This window comes from Poeciliopsis prolifica, unplaced genomic scaffold (genome assembly GCF_027474105.1).
Source record: "Poeciliopsis prolifica strain line A6 unplaced genomic scaffold, Auburn_PproV2 SCAFFOLD072, whole genome shotgun sequence".
Taxonomy (NCBI): domain Eukaryota; kingdom Metazoa; phylum Chordata; class Actinopteri; order Cyprinodontiformes; family Poeciliidae; genus Poeciliopsis; species Poeciliopsis prolifica.
The window spans coordinates 1,760,775-1,775,008 of NW_026562447.1; the positions used below are offsets into that span (position 1 = coordinate 1,760,775).

Sequence of the window (14,234 nt, forward strand, 5' to 3'; positions counted from 1 at the left end):
AGATCTGGGATTTATAGCTTCTAAGGTTAAATAAAATGCTTTCTGAGCTACTTCTTGCAAATTTTCAACTTTTGCAGCCCAAAAGATTTTTCCAGAATTTTTTTGAGATGAATCCCAAAATGTCAAAGTCTTTTTTTTTCTATCTACATTGGTCCTAATGAGCAGTGGTAGCTTTTGGGGGATATTTTCTGTAAGCCTGTAGTTGGGGGTTTCCTGACAGTCCCTGTGGGGTTGTTCCTCCTCTAAAGGTTACAAGCTGAATGTGAGAGAAATTCACAATAATATAGTAAATCTCTGGGGTTGGTCTGAGATCATGTCTGTGAACTGCATGCAAAGCAGCAAAAGAGAGAAAATAATATAATTTAAGATGCAGTAATATGATGAGACTGCAAAGAAAGATAATTTTAAAATACTTTATGTTTAAATTAACAAACAAGACATCGAGACAGCAAAACACAACAAATCTGAGGCTTATTTTCCAAAAGTAAATATGTGAAAATTAAGAAAATGGGCATCAACACAAACACTTTCAATAGTCAACATGAATAAATCTTAATATACAACAACTTTATTACATTTATTATTTACAATCTATTCTTGATTCTCAGAAACCAGTGACGCATGATCTCCTGCACGTTCTCTAAAACGTTTAAAATCTGCCACAGGAGAAGCTGCAGGTCCATTCTCAAGTCCGGCCCGGTTCAGTACTTCTTGATGAGCCTTCGTCTCTGCGACGTCTTCCTCAGCAGGTGCCTGAAGTCGTACGGATTGTCTCCGCTTCGGCTCTCCGTCGACGACATCCGCGGAACGGAGCGCCTGCAAACACAAACCCAACGTGTCACAGATGGTTCTGAAGATGGAGACTCACAAAACAAACAAAGCAAAATTACAAAAAGGAGGAGATGAAACGATTTGTGTTTTCATTTTGGTTATCATCTCTGACCATTCATCATCCAAACCGCCCATCACAGACACCAGGCAGATAAATCTGCCCTTTTAGAACCTCAAACTTTAAAAATACTCATTTATAAACAATCTATTTTAATTAAATGATTTAATATTTTGACATTTGTTTACATTATGAATAAATTCTATATCAACATCCAGAGAGTCATGTGGCCACCAGCACCGTATTTTTGTTATACTATCACTAAAAACTATTTATTGTTTTTTATGTATTTTTCTGACTGCATGGCATTTAAAACCCCACAAACACAGAAAACCAGTTGAATCAGTTTCCATCACAGATTCATGTCACAGCAACCCAACATCACACCTGCTCCCAGTACGTCTCAGGATTGATTTTAAGATTCTTTTACTGGGTTTTAAATGTCTTGCACCATCTAATCTTGCAGAGCCGCTGTAACCTTATGAACCCCTGTGGACCCTGAAAGGTTCTGGCGCCAAGAGGCAGAACTTTAAAATATCGTCTTCTCCACATCGAGAACCTTTGAGGACGCACCTGTTGTCTTGTTTCACGGGTCTGGGAAGCTCGGGCTCAGTGACCGCCCTCTCTCTCATCTGTCGACTAGAACCTGCCGACCTTTGGTCCGTGGACAGCCGTCTGTCTCCGTGGTGACTGCGGACCGTGGATCGTCTCCTGTCCATGGACTGTCTTCGCTCCATGGACTGTCTCCTCTCTACAGACTGCCTCCTCTCGTGCGTCCCCCGGGTGGAGCTGGAGGGTTCGGGCCGTTTGGTGGACAGGGTGCGGTAGTACTGGTCGTCCACGTCAAGCTGCTTCCCTGGACTGGAGAACAAACACAGGGCTGAACCGGACATTTTGTTTTCCAGAGTTGAATGTTCATAAAAATTTAAAGTTGATTGATCTTTGAAAATGTGTTCCTGCATTATTATCCCATATCAATATATTAATTAACAATGTTCTCAAAACAACAATATTATTGTTTATCCAAATAACTTCTGGGACCATTTATGGTTCTACAAAATTAGTCATTGTGACAATTCTAATTAATTAGATAACGAGATTTTATTCTCAGTTTGGAATGAGGCGTTTTAGGGTGTCTTGTCACTTTAAATCCAGATAATCTGCTGCTGGCCACACCCCCCAACTCAACATTTACACAACCCCTGAAAATGACTGTAAACAGATATGCAATTATCAAATAATAATGCAAGAACATAATAAAAGATAATAATGCAAGAACAAATTTTCAAAGTGCATCTTTGAAAAGCAGAAGTGGAGCCTCCTGGACAACAAACAAGAATTCAGCAAATAGTTTTTTGATGATAAGTGAACAACAAAACACTTGTATTTTCCAGCAGCCATTGTACACCAGTAAAACAAACTGACCAAACATGCTGGAGCTACACTTTGGTTGCTAGCTAACAGCGTAGTGCCTGTTGAATTAGACTTAGTGGGAGGTTTTTGAACCCACTCATCTTCACCAAAAACATCTTTTTTAGAGCTTGGCTTGTTGTTGTTAGAAGCAGTAGAGACACAAATAAATGTACACAAATGTATAAAATGTAAATTTAGCACATTTGCATATTCACAATTTCAAGGTTTGGACCAGCTTAAACGTCCTGAATCGATAAATTATTTTTTACTGGCCACAAAACAGTGATCCAGATATTTGAGGGTTGCTAAACTTGATAATTTCCCCTGTAATATTTTATAAAAGATGATGCAACATTTTAAAAAGCGATCCTACTCTGTATAGCCAAAGCAAAAGTTTTCACTGTTTTCTATATCTGCAGAAACTAGATTAAGATGTGAAATCAAATGTTTCCTTTGGTGAAATCACTTTTTCACAATAAGTGGAGGATTTCCAGGATCATACAGGATGCTTCATCCCATCTTGTTGCATCTTACAGAGACGTTAAAGCAGCTGTGCCTATAATCTCTACATACCTTCAGCACAGCCTCCCTTCCTGCTTCTCCTTCCTTCACACATTTATTATCATTTACTCGCAGTACAATTCCCTCCTTATCGCCAACGCTTTCCCATCTCCCACCTGTCAGCTCCATCGTTTCTCCTGACCTTCTCATCCTTAATGATGCATGTAAACTACTCCTGTCCATTCCTGGCTTTATTTATCTGCTAACAAATTATTCGCCTTGATGTTTAGAGCATCGTGGCGTGTGTGTGCGTGTGTGTGTTTTCCTCAAGCTGTGGTGAAAAAGCACCTCTTGCTTGTTCAGCCAGCCCTATCAGTCTATCTTCACTTCCTCGCTCTGGGCGGTAAACTCACCTTGTGTCTTCTGCACAACATAAATATGCATGAACTCCCACATGGACACTCACTTCCCAGAATGCTCCAGCACTTTTTGGGTCAAATTGCAGGAATTTTAAGAAGTTAACTTATTTCTTAAAGAGAATTAAAACTTCATTCACAGGTACAATAAATATTAGTGAAGCTAATTTGAATGAATGAACGGTTAATCAATTTATCTAGATACTTACTCCTCTTTTCTGGGTTTGCGTTTATCGTCCTGGACAGATCTCTGAGTGGGAAAACGGAAAAAAGCAAATATTACTGTTTGAATGAGAAACAAATGTATAAAAATTATATTAAAAAAACATTTGAAAAATACTAGGAAAGTATAAGAAATACTTTCCTAAAAGAAAAAATTCTAATAAAAAGAAATGAAAAACAAAATGTAAAACAAGTCGACATAAAATAAATAATAGTTATTGAATTAATATAAGCTGTAATTAATAGCTAATTATCAAACTTTATTTATAAAGAACTTTACAAAGTCCCCTCACATAAATATATGAGCTTTATGTCATATTTATACTAAAATAAATAAATACAGAAAACAACAAAACAGATACAGTGCCAAGTAAAAAACTACTAAGTAGAACCATATTAAAAGAAAGTTAAAAAAACCAAAAAAACTTAAAGTCAACCAAAGCGTTTTTAAATATATGGATCTTAATTTAAAAGGTTGGATATATTTTCATTGGGAAGAAAATTCCAGGATGATTTTCTAGAGAAACATATAAAAATAATAAAATAATTATATATAATTTATGTTTAATATGAATGAAATTGATGAATAGGATTGTTAGTGACAATTTCTCCAGTTACATTCAATTGAAAGATTGTTTTATGAGATTAAAATGAAGAAAACATGATTCCTCCAGTTGCAGGAATAAAATTACCGTAATAACCTGACACTGGCTGGAAAGTGCAACGTCTCCTCTTTCAGAAACTGTTGAATTTTTCAGATAGCGCAAAGTGTCACAGAGTTCTGGTACCGCGAAGTTGGCTTGTAAAAATGAGTAATTTGGCCGAATAAAGTTAATAAACTGTTCCTTTGCTGAAATAATAATTTAAAAAAAACATTTTCAAAAAGTAGAGAACTTTTTCTTTTCCAGTCAATTTGGCGGTAAACGCCTCATCAGCACAATAAAAGGAAAATAAAAAGCCAATCAATGGCGCATTGTAAAAACCAGCAACTGTGAAAGCAATTACGGTTTCTAAAGTTTGCAGTCAGAAATATCCAGAATCAATCAGCTTTTTTTTTCCTGCCACTCACATGAATGAGCGTGTAGTAAGTGGAGTCCTCTGGTGTGTTCAGGGTTTTGGGCTGCTGCGTTCTGCGGGGGGTTCTCAAAAATCTCTTGTCAGCTGAAAAGTAACAGAAACATTTAAAAATGTCAAGTGGCAGTTTTGAATTTTGGAGCTTCAGGCGACTGAAAAGTAACAAAAGAAGCAATCACAACTGTGCCTCTGCAGGAAAAACTTGGAAAATGTTACAGTTTTAGTGTTTATAACTCAAAATTTAGCTTGGTTGTCATGTAAAATTAGTCCAGGAAAGAGTATTTTTGTGTGTAAAACTGAGATTTTTAATACAAACCATTCTAGAAATGCATAAACATTAATTTCTCATGAATCTGAAAAGTGTCCATTTATGAATTTAGACCCAATAAATATCAACTTGCTGATAAAGTGTATGATGTTTACAAGGCGACTATCTGAAATTGTTTTTTCTGTCAGTTTTTCCTTCCACTAAACTTTACACAAATCTATTTTCATACAATACTATGAGACCAAGCAGTTTATCTCCAATGACCCTGTGTATTTTATATAACCTGGATGCTGTCGATCACATTTCTGTAACAAAATATCAAAAACAAATAAATGATTTAACATCCATGTTGTGTCGTCACAAAATGTCTGACTTTTACCAAAGCTGCTATTTGTCATAATTTACCTTCAGTGCTCTTCTAGACAATATCACTCATCTATGTTATTGCAATTAGACTGACCTTTGCTTGCCGCTTATTATTAACGCTCAAACTGGCAGAAAAACAATCCATCATATGCAAAAGCTCCCAGGAAAAGAAGATGAAAAGTGTCTAATGTTATTAAACAACTCCATCTAAAAGGTCATTCTCTTTCACACCGACGACTAACGCTAATTTTAAACACCGTCAAATTAATTTCTGCCGTAATTGTTGGCTCACAAAACATGATTAACTTTTGTTGACCTTTTCTATGAAGAACAGTGCGGCCGACATTCGTCTGCTTTCATTGCGTGTGGCGCTAATGATTCTGGTTCAGCTTACTGTGTCACCAAAATTCATGAAGACGGATTAGATTGTTGAAAAGTGATCTCAGAGTGCGAAACAGATAATTCCCCTTAGAAATTACGCAGATTATTCAATCTGTGACCACAGACAGTCTGAAAACTGTCTGGAATCCTTTGTTAAAGTCAGTTTTTATGCTATGTAGCTAAAGCTAGCAGATTACTAGCTTACCCTTTTTTATGCAATTATATGGTCAATGGAAACACAGCTACTTCCATTACTTTGTCAATATTCTTCTACTGCCAAAAAAACACAACAGGACGTTGCCACTGGCAGAAACTACGAAGAAGAAGATGACAGGAAGACTCCAGGATAATGGAATTGCATGTTTTTTAATTATTTATCGCATGAACAAATTTATACATATGTGATTTTAATTCTGTTTATTATTTAATGGAAATGCTAAATTGTGTTTTTCAACAATATTGAAATATAGCTGAGTGAACAAGTTACAGTTACTGTAATAATAACAATAAGTAGCTGAAATACTCTTGAGTTACACAATTAAAATAATATCAAATGATTGACAAATTAGATCATTTTTGAAATATTTTCTAAATAGAATAGCATTCCAGTGCTTCATAGTTAAAGACACCTGAATCCATCTCGACTGTTTCATTCGAGGCGCCATCTGGGCTTTCAGACTCCAAACTTTCAGTTTCCAGCTTCTCTCGCTCACCGCCCTGAAACCAATTACAGCTATCAACTGTGCAAATCAAATTTCACTTCTGATGACACATCAAGTGGCGAGGCGCTTCCTGTTTTGGCACTTGACTTTCTCGGTTTTCCTGATCTAATGAAGTTGCACGACAGAAGAGGAGAAAAATAGCTGCCTTGATAAAATCATCATCTGACCGAGAAAGGTTGCAATAAAATCTGCTGAATAGTTCAAGAAAATGATCCAAACGCTTATTGCATCGCTTCCTAGCTCAGTTGGTGTCTTTGTGTTTGGGTGATTATTAATGCCTTGACTCATAAATACAGTAAAAAATTGAACCATCTCTCTCTTAAGTGACAGTATTAATTATCCTTCAAAAGCCCAAAGTTCACATTAACCTCGGCTGAGTGTCTGCCAGCAGTATGACTGATATTCATTGGTGGATGATCTGTTTCTCACTAAGCCAATCTCACCATCTTACCTGACTGAATCTGTGGGGCGTAGCCATTGATTGCTTTTCCTCTCACAAACATGCCATTGTTTTCAGGGTTTGATTGATGGGCCAGGATGATCTCATTCAGCTTCTGCTGCAGGGCCGCAAAGTCCTGGGAAGTCTCCGCAATCTGTCGGAGAGATTAGTGAAGATATGAGTAGAATAAGAATAACAATGTTTTCTTTCACCAACCAGCAATGCTGAAAGAAAAAAGAAAAAGAATATGTGTATCGCTAATGTGGCTCTGGTCACTAATCACAGACTTAAAACTGCAATATGCAACTTTTATAAAAGACATATTTCTACATATCACTATGTAAAAAAATCCAATCAGAGCCAGGCTAGTTAGTAAAGCCACCCAGGATAAATGTGCTATTTGTGATAAGTAATAATTAGCACATTAAGCAGCATATGTGAGGATGATTGACAGCGCCGAGACCCGCCTCTTGGCTCTTATTGGTTGTTTTTGGTCAGAAAAGGTGCATTTCTTCAAAAGACAATAACAGCACAAAAAGGAGCAAAATATTTTTCACAGATTTCCTGTTTTATATGATACTGTGACGACATGGTGACTGTTTTAACAGCTATGGAAAAAATATATATTTAAAATAAAACCTACATACTTAAACTTTAAAATCAAAATTCTACCATTACAATTTAAGAATTCTCAGAATAAAATTCTGAGAAAAAATAAGAACTCTGAGATTGAAGTCAGAATTAAGAGACTAAAGTTCAGAGGAAAAAACTAAAATAATCAGAATTCTGAGGAAAAAAAGTCAAAATTCTGAGGAAATTCTCAGAAAAAAAAGAATTTTGAAGAAAATAATTCTATTTAAAAAAAATCAGGATTTTGAGATGACAGTGAATCCTCAGATTAAAGTCAGAATAATTTTTTTTCAGTGCCCTAATCCTCTTCAGTAGATGATGTCATGTCGGTGAGGTGTGTCTCAGTAAATGTTGGCTCCGTTCTGATCGGACCGTACCTCTTTGGAGAAACTTTCCAGCTGCTCGGCTTCCGTCCGGGCCGCCTCCCTGTTGGCCTTCAGGTTCTTCCGGTCCTTATATCCCCTGAAGTTACTCTGGATTCTCACCGCTGCATGCTCTTCCTCCCGCCTCTCTTTCTCCAGATCTTCCTGCTCTTTGCGCTCGATCGCCACATCGCTGACATCCAGCGCCTCGTCCTTTTCCTTCCCGCCGGGCTCCGCTTCATCACGAACTGCTCCGCCATCTGTCTCTTTCTGCCGCGCTTCTTTCTCAGCTTTCAGCTTCTTCCGGTCCCGATGTCCTCTGAAGTTACTCTGCAGGACAGTCGCTGCTTTCTCCTCGTCCGCCGCCTCCGGAACGTTCTCCTGGTCATCGGGAACGGGTTGCTCTTCGTTTGTAGGTTCCTTCTTATTCCTCCGGGGAATTTTTCCTTCCTCCTCGAGTCGTTTCCGCTCCTTGTGTCCGCGGAAGTTGCTTTGGAGCACCACAGCTGCCTTTGCCTCATCTGGATCATCACCAGAAGAAGAAACACCTGGAGTCTCTGGCTCCTCCTTCTTCTGCTGCTTACCTGTGACCTTGCCTTCCTCCTGCAGCCTCTTCCTCTCTTTGTGGCCTCTGAAGTTGCTCTGGATGACAGTCGCTGCTTTAGTTTCCTCTTCTAGATTGGCAGCTTCCTGCGCGCTTGTGTTTCTGGTTTCTGCGTCCTGAATGACGGCTTCGTCGCTCACCTCTGTGTTTTCCTCGTCTTCCGGTACCTGGGTATTATCGCTGTCATCGTTCTCCTCTGCCTCATAAGTGCTCTCATCCTCTTCCTCGTTGTTCTCCTCCTGATTGCTCGCTGCGGTTTCCTCTCCATCTTTAACAGTTTTCTCCTTGTTTTCATTTGGTATCTCCAGCTCCGCTCCGGCCACCGTCTTCTTTCTCTCCTTGAATTTTTTTCTCTCTTTGTAGCCTCGGAAGTTGCTCTGAAGAACAACAGCAGCTTTCGCTTCTTCTTCTTCACTGTTTTCTGTTTTAGACGCCGTTTCATCAGCAGGTTCTGGTCCCGCTTCTTTAAGAGCAGTCTCCGCTTTCTCCTTCTCTTTGGCTTCCCTACAAACATCGTTGCAGATTTTGTCAGAAAAAGTAAAGGAGATTTTTCCACAATATTTCTAAAAACAAAAATGTGAAACTTTCAAATTTTTTTCTTCTACTTCACATAATATTTTATTTTGAGTTGATCTATTTCATTTTGAGTTGATCTATTTCATAATATCCTAATAAAATAAAGTGAACATTTTGTTACTACTGAATCAAAAATGTACAGAATTCAAAGGTTGTAAATATTTTTGCTCATTAATGAATTTTAAAATGTTGGTTCTCTTCTACCGTTTTCGTTGGAAACTTTTCCGCTCCTTGTGGCCTCTGTAGCGAGCCTGGATCTTGGTAGCTGCCTTGTTTTTCTCATCTACCAACTCCTTGTACGTCTTTCTTGCCAGATATCCTCTGCAAACTGAAGCAAGCAAAGCAATCAACCAAATATAAACAATTTTACACTCAAATCTGAAGTTTGGTCTGCAAAGTTTTCTTACCAGCCTGAAATTGGATTATAAAAGTGTCAAACTTCACTTTGCTTTTATCGTCGGCTACTTTCTTCCGAACTTTGTGACCTCTGTAAGCTGCAGAGGAAAGCATGAATCAGCATAAATGTTTGTGTTTTGAGTGAAGCGTCAGCGTGGACCGACCGACCGACCGACCAACCTGACTGCAGAACCAGAGCGCTTTGTTCTCGCTCTTTCAGCATCCTCCGGTACCGTTTGGCTCCCAGCCAGCCTCGGACACAAGCCTGGAGCAGCACGATCCTCTGCGTCGCCTGCTGCACCATCAGGTTCAGATGTTCGACGTGGTAATACTTCAGGAACACCTTGGGAGCACAACAGGGAGGAAACGCTAAGACAGTTGGAGATTAAAGGTCACCTAAGGATATCTCTATGGTCTAAACCAAACATTTTTTGCATAAAATCATTTTAAATAAGAGTTTAGTCTTGTCCTTTCAGAATTTGCTCTTTTTGTCACTTTAAACCCAAATAATCTGTTGCTGGCCACGCCCCCAACTCAGTGTTTACACTCACAACAGAAAATGGCTGCAAATAGATGCGCAATGATAGAACTGTACATCTTTGAAAAGCAGAAATGGGGCATCCTACACAATCAACAAGAATGCAGCAAATGGTTTCAGGGTGGTAAGTCAACAACGAAACTCGTTTTTATTTTTCCAGCAGCCATTGTACAGTAAATACAGCAATAAAACCAGCTGACCAAAGATGCTGGAGCACAGCCTGGGTTGCTAGGCAACAAGGCTCAGGGTTTTGAATGTGACTTAACAATCAGAAGGTTTCCAAAAGGCTCATTTTCCCAACACCAAAAAACATTAACTTTAGAAGAAGTTTTTAGAAGAAGTTGAAACAAAATTTAAGTACAAAAATGTGCAAAATGTGATAACTGAAACATACTGCACTGTAATTGCTGAACTGTCCCTTTAAGCTGGGAATTCATTTTGCTCTGGAGCTAATTAAGATTCACAAATTAAATTTCAAAGTAATTTAAGGTGTTTAATAGATTAGGTCAAACATAAGAAAAACTTTTAGATCTGGCAAACGCTAGTTAAGCTACTGACTGTTAATCTGTTTGACGACCATCTCTCCTCACCTTGGTCTTCCCCATTGCCCAGTTTTCCAGTTTTGCCTTCTCCAATATGGCGGCGCACGTCTCTGGAGTCACAGCCGGCTCTTCATGAGCGTGAAACGCCAAGATGTAGTACCTGCAGGATTCATCGCATTCATTCAACCGGGAAAAGCGTTAAAGTTTCCGCCGAGGTTACGAGGTTCTTCAGTGGAAAACTGACCTCTTCATGAAGTTAGCAAACAGGATGCGATGGGAGTAGCCCTGGCGTCGGATCTTGGCGGTTTCCAGGACGCCGGTGTAGCGCAGCTGGACCAGAACCTTCTCCCGGTCGAACTTGTTGGCATGGCGCTCGTTGTTGGGTTTGATGCAGCGGACGAAGTGCGGCTGCCCGGCCACCATCTTGGACAGGAGGTCCATCAGAGAGTACTGTGACGACACAAATAGGTTGGATTTAAGCTAGTTTCATCCACACAAAGCGGGATGTCTAAAAAGACAAAACCTTCCATATTTACAGGAATGTGTAAAAAGATGAATAATTAATTCTGTTTATTTCAGCAGAATGAACTCACTTTGAACATTTGGACTTCTCTAATTGTGATGTTTGTTACAGCTTCAGTGGTTTTGATATTTTTTAAAGATTTAAAAGTGTTGAAGAACAACAGCTCTTTAAAGCTGGATTACCCTGAAGTACGAGGCCACGGTCTGCGTCTTCATGTTGGTGGTTTCTCTCGGATGGTACGGGGCCTCACCACGTTCTGCTGGCTAAAAAATACAAAATAAACTAATATTACCAACTGTGTCCTGCAATTACACTTCCTGCAGTTTTTTCTAATCTATTTTAAGCATAACCTTGATGTGACACTTGCGATTTCTTTGATGAATCAATCGGCCATTAATACATTTAGTTCAAAACTGACTTTTGTTTCCTCCTAAAAATTGTTGCAAATGATGGAGTAAAGACGGATGGAAGAAGCTGCCAGGATTTAAGTTAGTTAGTTGGTTGGTTGGTTGGTTGGTTGGTTGGTGGTTGGTTGGTTGGTTGGTTGGTTGGTTGGTTGGTTGGTTGGTTGGTATGGATGGATGGATGGATGGATGGATGGATGGATGGTTGGTTGGTTGTTGGTTGGTTGGTGGTTGGTTGGTTGGTTGGTTGGTTGGTTGGTTGGTTGGTTGGTTGGTTGGTTGGTTGGTTGGTTGGTTGGTATGTATGGATGGATGGATGGATGGATGGATGGATGATGGATGGATGGATGGATGGATGGTTGGTTGGTTGGTTGGTTGGTTGTTGGATGGATGGATGGATGGATGTACAGTTGGATGTAGAGTTGGATGCATAATGAACCTCCACAGTATCAGGTCTGTGCTGCTCCTGGTTCAGTTCTGCTGTTTAATCGTCTCTTTGTTTCCTGTTAAGAGCTGAGCCATGATGAGCTTTGATGAGCCTTTCAGGCTCTAATTTATGCAAATGAATGGAAATAAATGCAAGAACTCGTCAAGCACAGAGCATGTAGCTTCTGTCAAAGCTTTGAGGTTAGCTAGTCGCCTCCAGGCCCACATTTAACAAACGGTACGGCTGCAATCTAAAGCAAATCACACAAGCAAATACCATAATTAAGTTGCCAGGAGGGGTTTTATTTAGCGGATGCTAAAAGATGGCAGCAGAGTGGGTTAATGAATGTTTGGATTGAAAAATGAAGATTAAAATAAACTTTCCATTTTGATGATTAATATTTTTATGAGCATTTTTGTTTACAAAGATTTCACAATCCATCCGAGCCGATCCATTTTGGTATTATCGCCACTTGGTTCCACTGGATTTTATTTAGAGGACTAAGAATAAAGGGAGCAGAATATAAATGCATGCCACACTTTCCAGATTTCAATTTAAAAAACTTTAAAACTATGAATGATTTTCTTCCATTTCAACATCATGCACAACTTTCTGTTTTGCCATCAATTAAAATCCAAATACAGATGAACCATAATGTTAAATATAGATTAAACATCAGATTTTAACCCACAAAATGATAGATTTTTGTATCAAACAAGCATGTTGGTGATAAGGAAGCTCAAACAGACCGACATGTGGAGTCTGGATCTACCGGTTTTGTTTGGGGATCTCTAGGAGGAGGAAAGGTTTACGTAAGGGAGTAATCCATAAATAAATATACTGATTACCTCGCTAAAAGAAAAAGAGCTGTACAACGTAAGCATCCCCATCTTTTCCGAAACAAATGCAAAGAGAAAAGAGCAAGGAAATTAATAAAACAAGGAGTAATCAAAGCTGAAACAGAAAACTCTGCAGTAACACAAAAGATTAAACTTTAAATCACAGAGGAATTAAGTCAGAATAAATAAATTGAAAGTGTGTATGAAGGAGATGATGTGATGATAATAATGCAGGTAAGTACACTGTACCTTAGCCAAGGTCATAGTCCGTGTGGGGGTCCGCGGCGCTCTCAGTGTGTTTACGCCTTTACCCTTAGTGTGGGCAAGGTTACCTGTGAAATACACAGTGCATCAAAGACGCAGCGCTTTAAATAAAAAATTTCCCTGCAGAAATTCTGCACAGAATTGTCCTCAAATTAATAAATATAATAAAAAATAACATTTCATATTTAGAATTTGTCATTATCCCTATGTTTTACAAACGGTTATAAAATAATCATAAATCTTATGTTTCTTCAACAAGTTGAGCAAACTTTAATTTCCTCCAATTTTATATCAAATTATAATGCTGGTCTAACAAATCTGAGTTTCCCCTGAGTTTTTATCTTTTATAATATTATAAAAGATTAGATCTTTCATAATATTATCTTATAAAAGATAAGATTAGAGAAGGACTGGGCATTAAGTCAAGAACAATGTATGTCATGATATGATCAAGATCAGCAGAATGTCAATAATTCCACGGAGCTCCAATCCAGAGCCGCAAAGCATTCTGGGAGATGAAGGCAGAGGAAAGACTTTAGCCTCTCACAGTTTCGCTAAAACTAGTCGGTGGAATCAACTAACTCACTCACCCTTTGGTTACCTAGCAACTCACTCACTCTTTCGTTACCTAGCAACTCACTCACTCTTTGGTTACCTAGCAACTCACTCACTCTTTGGTTACCTAGCAACAAAGTAGAGAGTAACTTTGAGCAGCAGAAGTTTTAGATTTTGCCAAAGTATCGACTGGATAAAACGGGGAAGGTGACACAAGCGTTTGAGATATTTAAGACAAAAAAACTAATCAATTATTATCAATATAAACAAATATTAAACCTTTATTTTGTGATGCGTTTTTCAACCATGTCATCCAGATTACAGTAAGATGCTGATTTCCGCTTCAGCATGTGAAGGAAAAGTGAACATACAGTAAATAGTATATCATTAATGGAAGTACTATACTATCCTTTAACATGTTCCATATGTAACCTACTGTATTAGTCTCTTAAGCTCTATGCTAATTCCGAAAAGTGTTCCTTCTGTCTGAATTTGGTATTTTTTGTTTTGCATTTTAGCCATTTTTGTTTGTCTTCAGCCCTGAAGACAATATTTTTTTTTAACTCTTTCTTGTAAACAAAGGTACAATTTTCCAAATCTCAAATGTTGTCAACACCCAAAACAGCATTTTGAACAGTTTCTTACACCATTTTGTAAACAAATGGTTTTATATTCTGTACAGCTCTGTTAAAAAGGTTTAGATTTTATTAAAACCCAGAATAACTGTAGATTAGCTCAGTGATAAAACTCTCACTCTGCTTGATATAAAAGCTGTGAAGCTTTCATTGAGGCGATTAAGAGATTAGTTTTGGCTGCCAACTGGGTTTTAACGTAAACCTTACAACAAATATCTTGCAAACAATGAAGAACAATAACCTTGTTG

General features: G+C 38.4%; 1 protein-coding gene across 7 annotated transcripts in view; it reads right to left on the reverse strand.

Moving 5' to 3' along the window:
- Window positions 1–399: 399 nt before the first annotated feature.
- myo3a (myosin IIIA) overlaps window positions 400–14,234 on the reverse strand; it is a 50,245-nt gene continuing 36,410 nt past the window's right edge. For 5 of the 7 annotated variants that reach the window (XM_055020946.1, XM_055020940.1, XM_055020939.1 and 2 more), the window contains 14 exons: window positions 12,782–12,864; window positions 12,542–12,583; window positions 11,045–11,125; window positions 10,584–10,789; window positions 10,388–10,499; window positions 9,440–9,602; window positions 9,271–9,357; window positions 9,068–9,191; window positions 7,699–8,791; window positions 6,704–6,845; window positions 4,511–4,602; window positions 3,429–3,469; window positions 1,463–1,750; window positions 400–816 (listed from right to left, as the gene is read on the reverse strand). In XM_055020946.1, the coding sequence (XP_054876921.1) occupies window positions 702–816; window positions 1,463–1,750; window positions 3,429–3,469; window positions 4,511–4,602; window positions 6,704–6,845; window positions 7,699–8,791; window positions 9,068–9,191; window positions 9,271–9,357; window positions 9,440–9,602; window positions 10,388–10,499; window positions 10,584–10,789; window positions 11,045–11,125; window positions 12,542–12,583; window positions 12,782–12,864 (2,669 nt within the window). In that variant the 3' untranslated portion in view covers window positions 400–701. The remainder of the gene's footprint in view (window positions 817–1,462; window positions 1,751–3,428; window positions 3,470–4,510; window positions 4,603–6,703; window positions 6,846–7,698; window positions 8,792–9,067; window positions 9,192–9,270; window positions 9,358–9,439; window positions 9,603–10,387; window positions 10,500–10,583; window positions 10,790–11,044; window positions 11,126–12,541; window positions 12,584–12,781; window positions 12,865–14,234) is intronic. The other 2 variants (XM_055020942.1, XM_055020941.1) reach the window with 1 other exon arrangement.